General features: G+C 49.4%; 1 protein-coding gene across 1 annotated transcript in view; it reads left to right on the forward strand.

Moving 5' to 3' along the window:
• Positions 1–3,622, forward strand: part of fbxo3 (F-box protein 3) — a gene marked incomplete at its 5' end in the record, with an annotated part of 78,605 nt that extends 74,983 nt beyond the window's left edge. Inside the window, one exon of the mRNA XM_067981578.1 lies at positions 3,057–3,622. Coding sequence (XP_067837679.1) covers positions 3,057–3,182 — 126 coding nt within the window. The remainder of the gene's footprint in view (positions 1–3,056) is intronic.
• Between the last annotated feature and the right edge of the window lie 4,765 nt (positions 3,623–8,387).

An 8,387-nucleotide genomic window follows, 5' to 3' on the forward strand; every position in this document is an offset into this window, starting at 1 on the left:
ATGGGGAACCGAGCATCGATGGGACACTTCGAGTAATGGGAAACCGAGCATCGACGGGAGAGTTCGAGTAATGGGGAACCAAGCATCGATGGGAGAGTTCGAGTAATGGGGAACCGAGCATCGATGGGAGAGTTCGAGTAATGGGGAACCGAGCATCGATGGGACACTTCGAGTAATGGGGAACCGAGCATCGATGGGAGAATTCGAGTAATGGGGAACCGAGCATCGATGGGAGAGTTCGAGTAATGGGGAACCGAGCATCGATGGGAGAGTTCGAGTAATGGGGAACCGAGCATCGATGGGACACTTCGAGTAATGGGGAACCGAGCATCGATGGGACACTTCGAGTAATGGGGAACCGAGCATCGATGGGAGAGTTCGAGTAATGGGGAACCGAGCATCGATGGGAGAGTTCGAGTAATGGGGAACCGAGCATCGATGGGACACTTCGAGTAATGGGGAACCGAGCATCGATGGGAGAGTTCGAGTAATGAGGAACCGAGCATCGACGGGAGAGTTCGAGTAATGGGAAACCGAGCATCGACGGGAGAGTTCGAGTAATGGGGAACCGAGCATCGACGGGAGAGTTCGAGTAATGGGGAACCGAGCATCGATGGGAGAGTTCGAGTAATGAGGAACAGAGCATCGATGGGAGAGTTCGAGTAATGAGGAACAGAGCATCGATGGGACACTTCGAGTAATGGGGAACCGAGCATCGATGGGAGAGTTCGAGTAATGGGGAACCGAGCATCGATGGGAGAGTTCGAGTAATGGGGAACCGAGCATCGATGGGACACTTCGAGTAATGGGGAACCGAGCATCGATGGGACACTTCGAGTAATGGGGAACCGAGCATCGATGGGACACTTCGAGTAATGGGGAACCGAGCATCGATGGGACACTTCGAGTAATGGGGAACCGAGCATCGATGGGAGAGTTCGAGTAATGGGGAACCGAGCATCAATGGGAGAGTTCGAGTAATGGGGAACCGAGCATCGACGGGAGAGTTCGAGTAATGGGGAACCGAGCATCGATGGGACACTTCGAGTAATGGGAAACCGAGCATCGACGGGAGAGTTCGAGTAATGGGGAACCGAGCATCGACGGGAGAGTTCGAGTAATGGGGAACCGAGCATCGATGGGAGAGTTCGAGTAATGGGGAACCGAGCATCGATGGGACACTTCGAGTAATGGGGAACCGAGCATCGATGGGAGAGTTCGAGTAATGAGGAACCGAGCATCGATGGGAGAGTTCGAGTAATGGGAAACCGAGCATCGACGGGAGAGTTCGAGTAATGGGGAACCGAGCATCGACGGGAGAGTTCGAGTAATGGGGAACCGAGCATCGATGGGAGAGTTCGAGTAATGAGGAACAGAGCATCGATGGGAGAGTTCGAGTAATGAGGAACAGAGCATCGATGGGACACTTCGAGTAATGGGGAACCGAGCATCGATGGGAGAGTTCGAGTAATGGGGAACCGAGCATCGATGGGAGAGTTCGAGTAATGAGGAACCGAGCATCGATGGGAGAGTTCGAGTAATGGGGAACAGAGCATCGACGGGAGAGTTCGAGTAATGGGAAACCGAGCACCGATGGGAGAGTTCAAGTAATGGGGAACCGAGCATCGATGGGAGAGTTCGAGTAATGGGGAACCGAGCATCGATGGGAGAGTTCGAGTAATGGGGAACCGAGCATCGATGGGACACTTCGAGTAATGGGGAACCGAGCATCGATGGGACACTTCGAGTAATGGGGAACCGAGCATCGATGGGACACTTCGAGTAATGGGGAACCGAGCATCGATGGGAGAGTTCGAGTAATGGGGAACCGAGCATCGATGGGAGAGTTCGAGTAATGGGGAACCGAGCATCGATGGGAGAGTTCGAGTAATGGGGAACCGAGCATCGATGGGACACTTCGAGTAATGGGGAACCGAGCATCGATGGGAGAGTTCGAGTAATGGGGAACCGAGCATCAATGGGAGAGTTCGAGTAATGGGGAACCGAGCACCGATGGGACACTTCGAGTAATGGGGAACCGAGCACCGATGGGAGAGTTCGAGTTATGGGGAACCGAGCATCGATGGGAGAGTTCGAGTAATGGGGAACCGAGCATCAATGGGAGAGTTCGAGTAATGGGGAACCGAGCACCGATGGGACACTTCGAGTAATGGGGAACCGAGCACCGATGGGACACTTCGAGTAATGGGGAACCGAGCACCGATGGGAGAGTTCGAGTAATGGGGAACCGAGCACCGATGGGACACTTCGAGTAATGGGGAACCGAGCATCGATGGGAGAGTTCGAGTAATGGGGAACCGAGCATCAATGGGAGAGTTCGAGTAATGGGGAACCGAGCACCGATGGGACACTTCGAGTAATGGGGAACCGAGCACCGATGGGAGAGTTCGAGTTATGGGGAACCGAGCATCAATGGGAGAGTTCGAGTAATGGGGAACCGAGCATCAATGGGAGAGTTCGAGTAATGGGGAACCGAGCACCGATGGGAGAGTTCGAGTTATGGGGAACCGAGCATCAATGGGAGAGTTCGAGTAATGGGGAACCGAGCATCAATGGGAGAGTTCGAGTAATGGGGAACCGAGCACCGATGGGAGAGTTCGAGTAATGGGGAACCGAGCACCGATGGGAGAGTTCGAGTAATGGGGAACCGAGCACCGATGGGACACTTCGAGTAATGGGGAACCGAGCACCGATGGGATATCTGTCGGACTAGTTAGCCAAGCAACCATGGGAGAGTTGAAGTCCTCGTCGGGGGAGTCTTGGCAGATCTGGAGTATTGGAGAGCTGAGCATCATCTTGGCGTACTGGAGGGAGGAGCCTTGATTGGAGAGAGAGAGACTGCAGAGGATGTGCTGTGAACTTCTGCTGATTATGACTGTTGATCTCACCGGCCACCGCAGTGTGATTGGTGATTTGGTCCCTGACCTTTCACATCTGCTGTATGAGCCACTCATACAACTGTCACTGATGCCCTGACTCTGAACATTGGGTCAAGTTATTAACGTCAATCTGTTTTTTCCGATTGCAATCTACAGGAAGGGAGCAAACTGGATCCATCAAACGGGGATGAGGAGCCTCCGGGAGACAGGGGTAACTTTCGAAATCGCAGTGTGTTTGTGAATCTCCCCCTTCCTTTGGGCCGTTGCCCACAACACACCTGAAGTGAACTTTCCATCTGCAGTTTTGGAAGAGGTTTTTTTCTGCGTGCTGTTAGTAATGGACTGCAGTCTACAGCTCAGGGCTTTGAGGGTTCGATAGGTTATGTTCTCACAATTTGATCTGCACCTTTCCAATAAGCCATGATTGTGATTTGATTGGCCGATGCCCGTCGTTTGCTGGGTTGTGCTTGTCGTCACACAGCACTTTCCACTCCTTTGATCTTTATGGTTTCATTGTAGAACGGCTTTGGAGGAATGAGGCGAGTTCACGGGGTTTAATTCCTGAAGGTGTGTTTTATGTCTTTAGCTTCAATGCAACATAAGAGAGTCAAAGAAGAGTCAGCCAGCAATGTGCAGATAACAGGAGGTTCTAACTTCACCACGGTTCACAGCGTATGCCCACGTGCCCCTATCGGGGACAGGGAGGGAGGGGAGGGATTGGAGGGGCAGGGGAGAGGGAGGGAGGAGTGGTGGGGAGGGAGGAGATGATTAGAGGGGTGGGGATATGGTGGGGTGGGGAGGGGAGGGGGAGTGGGATGGGGGTATGAGGGGGAGATGATTAGAGGGGTGGGGGTATGAGGGGGGAGATGATTAGAGGGGTGGGGGTATGAGGGGGGAGATGATTAGAGGGGTGGGGGTATGAGGGGGGAGGGGGAGATGATTAGAGGGTGGGGGTATGAGGGGGGAGATGATTAGAGGGGTGGGGGTATGAGGGGGGAGGGGGAGATGATTAGAGGGGGGGGGTATGAGGGGGGAGATGATTAGAGGGGGGGGGTATGAGGGGGGAGATGATTAGAGGGGTGGGGATATGAGGGGGGAGGGGGAGATGATTAGAGGGGTGGGGGTATGAGGGGGGAGATGATTAGAGGGGGGGGGTATGAGGGGGGAGATGATTAGAGGGGTGGGGGTATGAGGGGGGAGGGGGAGATGATTCGAGGGGGGGGGGTATGAGGGGGGAGGGGGAGATGATTAGAGGGGTGGGGGTATGAGGGGGGAGGGGGAGATGATTAGAGGGGTGGGGGTATGAGGGGGGAGGGGGAGATGATTAGAGGGGGGGGGGTATGAGGGGGGAGGGGGAGATGATTAGAGGGGTGGGGGTATGAGGGGGGAGGGGGAGATGATTAGAGGGGTGGGGGTATGAGGGGGGAGGGGGAGATGATTAGAGGGGGGGGGGTATGAGGGGGGAGGGGGTTGGGCTGCACTTTGAGTCTCGGTTTCTCAGTGATCTGTATTTCCTGAGGGGCGATGTACACCGCAGTTAGTGGGAAGTTTGTGTGAGGTTTTTTAATTCCCCTGTTTCAGTTTGCTGTTCTGAATATTAATGCCAGCTAACTGAATCTTTCTGCTTTAATGAATTAAATGAATTTGCAGTCTGCAATGAATTCTGAGCTTCCTTCCTTCAGGTCTGATCAGTGCGAGTAAACTCCAGCTCTCATTGTGCTCCTCCTACATACCACTTCTGAAAGCCTCCAGACAAGATGGAAGAAGAGGGCTGTTGTCTGATATATGATTCCTCTTTTTCACCGACCCCAACTCCGAGCTCGTTTCCCAGGACTTCCCCTCACCTCCCTCAGCGTCCCCTTTCTCCTACAATGGGAATGCGGGAGGCTTGAACTACAGTTGATCGTTGGGAAACTAATTATCCCTTACCATTTTATAAAATTAATTCTCTGGATCTGGGCGTCACTGCCAACGCTGGCTTTTATTGCCCATTCAAGTTGCCCGTGAGAAGGTTGTGGGCCTTCTGCTTGAACCGCTGCAGTCCGTGTGGTGAAGGTTCTCCCACAGGTAGGGAGTTTCAGGATTTTGACCCAGCGACGATGAAGGAACAGCGATGTATCTCCAAGTGGTGTGTGACCTGGAGAGAAATTTGGAAGTGGTGTTGTTCCCATGTGCCTGCTGCTCTTGTCGTTCTAGATGGAGAGGTTGCGGGTTTGGGAGGTGCTGTCGAAGAAGCCTTGGCGAGTTGCTGCAGTGCATCCTGTGGATGGTACACACTGCAGCCACAGTGCGCCGGTGGTGAGGGGAGTGAATGTTTAGGGTGGTGGATGGGGTGCCAATCAAGCGGGCTGCTTTGTCCTGGATGGTGTCGAGCTTCTTGAGTGATGTTGGAGCTGCACTCATCCAGGTAAGTGGAGAGTATTCCATCACACTCCTGACTTGTGCCTTGTAGATGGTGGAAAGGCTTTGGGGAGTCAGGGGGTGAGTTACTCGCCGCAGAATACCCAGCCTCTAATCTGCTCTTGTATTTATGTGGCTGGTCCAGTTAAGTTTCTGGTCAATGGTGACCCCCAGGATGTTGATGGTGGGGGATTCGGTGATGGTAATGCCGTTGAATGTCAAGGGGAGGTGGTTAGACTCTCTCTTGTTGGAGATGGTCATTGCCTGGCACTTGTCTGGCGCGAATGTTACTTGCCACTTATCAGCCCAAGCCTGGATGTTGTCCAGGTCTTGCTGCATGCGGGCTCGGACTGCTTCGTTATCTGAGGGGTTGCGAATGGAACTGAACACTGTGCAGTCATCAGCGAATATCCCCATTTCTGACCTTTATGATGGAGGGAAGGTCATTGATGAAGCAGCTGAAGATGGTTGGGCCTAGGACACTGCCCTGAGGAACTCCTACAGCAATGTCCTGGGGCTGAGATGATTGGCCTCCAACAACCGCTACCATCTTCCTTTGTGCAAGGCATGACTCCAGCCAATGGAGAGGTTTCTCCCTGATTCCCATTGACTTCAATTTTACTCGGGCTCCTTGGTGCCACACTCGGTCAAATGCTACCTTGATGTCAAGGGCAGTCACTCTCACCTCACCTCACCTCTGGAATTCAGCTCTTTTGTCCATGTTTGGACCAAGGCTGTAATGAGTTCTGGAGCCGAGTGGTCCTGGCGGAACCCAAACTGAACATCGGTGAGCAGCTTATTGGTGAGTAAGTGCCACTCGATAGCACTGTCAACCACTCCTTTTGGAAGCTTTAATGTAAACAAGTCTGGGGAGACAGCAGGAAAATGGAACAGTGTAAGATCAGCCTCTGAGAGAGGCCTAAATTCACTAGAGAACAAGGGTTGAATGGCTTTCTCTTGTGATCAAATTTCTGTATTTGAAATCTACAGACTGTTAAACCTGTACAGTTTTACATTGTAACAACTTTCTGATTTCCCCTCTTGTATCCTGTTACAGCCCTGGAGCTGTATTCTGTACTTCACTTTGGTTTCCCATTGTTTAAACTGGACGTCTGGGTGATTCACACATCTGGGACCCAGGGCGACATCATGGACGCAGTCTTAACCTGGTGACAGTAGGAGCAAGCATATTTCACAGACTGCCCGTTAGGGCTGTATTAGTAATCTCGTCATCCAGAGGAGCGACTGGGTCCTGACCCTTGATCAGAAATCCCTCTGCAACCTCGCGCAGCCCTCACTGTCGAGCCTCACTCAGAAATACATTGAAGTTCGGACACAGAAACAAGTCATTTGGCCGAACCCGTCTGTGTTGGTGTTTCCCTGCCACAGGAGCAAATAATTCCAATCACATTGACCCACCCTGTTCCCTGAGCCCTTCCATCCCTTTTCATTCATCCACCAATCCAATCTCACCTCAACATTGTGAGTTTGGACAAGCTGAGTTTGATCTGCAAATCTTCAGTCAAAACCGCTGAGGGGATTTCTCAGGTTTAATTCTGCCATCCTTGATTTTTCCGATCTGAAGGTGATTGGTGTGATTAATGTTCTATGAAGGTGATTGGTGTGATTAATGTTCTATCTGAAGGTGATTGGTGTGATTAATGTTCTATCTGAAGGTGATTGGTGTGATTAATGTTCTATGAAGGTGATTGGTGTGATTAATGTTCTATCTGAAGGTGATTGGTGTGATTAATGTTCTATCTGAAGGTGATTGGTGTGATTAATGTTCTATCTGAAGGTGATTGGTGTGATTAATGTTCTATGAAGGTGATTGGTGTGATTAATGTTCTATCTGAAGGTGATTGGTGTGATTAATGTTCTATCTGAAGGTGATTGGTGTGATTAATGTTCTATGAAAGTGATTGGTGTGATTAATGTTCTATCTGAAGGTGATTGGTGTGATTAATGTTCTATGAAGGTGATTGGTGTGATTAATGTTCTATGAAGGTGATTGGTGTGATTAATGTTCTATGAAGGTGATTGGTGTGATTAATGTTCTATCTGAAGGTGATTGGTGTGATTAATGTTCTATCTGAAGGTGATTGGTGTGATTAATGTTCTATCTGAAGGTGATTGGTGTGATTAATGTTCTATCTGAAGGTGATTGGTGTGATTAATGTTCTATCTGAAGGTGATTGGTGTGATTAATGTTCTATGAAGGTGATTGGTGTGATTAATGTTCTATCTGAAGGTGATTGGTGTGATTAATGTTCTATGAAGGTGATTGGTGTGATTAATGTTCTATGAAGGTGATTGGTGTGATTAATGTTCTATCTGAAGGTGATTGGTGTGATTAATGTTCTATCTGAAGGTGATTGGTGTGATTAATGTTCTATCTGAAGGTGATTGGTGTGATTAATGTTCTATGAAGGTGATTGGTGTGATTAATGTTCTATCTGAAGGTGATTGGTGTGATTAATGTTCTATGAAGGTGATTGGTGTGATTAATGTTCTATCTGAAGGTGATTGGTGTGATTAATGTTCTATGAAGGTGATTGGTGTGATTAATGTTCTATGAAGGTGATTGGTGTGATTAATGTTCTATGAAGGTGATTGGTGTGATTAATGTTCTATCTGAAGGTGATTGGTGTGATTAATGTTCTATGAAGGTGATTGGTGTGATTAATGTTCTATGAAGGTGATTGGTGTGATTAATGTTCTATCTGAAGGTGATTGGTGTGATTAATGTTCTATCTGAAGGTGATTGGTGTGATTAATGTTCTATGAAGGTGATTGGTGTGATTAATGTTCTATCTGAAGGTGATTGGTGTGATTAATGTTCTATGAAGGTGATTGGTGTGATTAATGTTCTATCTGAAGGTGATTGGTGTGATTAATGTTCTATGAAGGTGATTGGTGTGATTAATGTTCTATGAAGGTGATTGGTGTGATTAATGTTCTATGAAGGTGATTGGTGTGATTAATGTTCTATCTGAAGGTGATTGGTGTGATTAATGTTCTATCTGAAGGTGATTGGTGTGATTAATGTTCTATGAAGGTGATTGGTGTGATTAATGTTCTATGAAG

The sequence above is a fragment of the Heptranchias perlo genome, unplaced genomic scaffold, assembly GCF_035084215.1.
Source record: "Heptranchias perlo isolate sHepPer1 unplaced genomic scaffold, sHepPer1.hap1 HAP1_SCAFFOLD_805, whole genome shotgun sequence".
NCBI lineage: Eukaryota > Metazoa > Chordata > Chondrichthyes > Hexanchiformes > Hexanchidae > Heptranchias > Heptranchias perlo.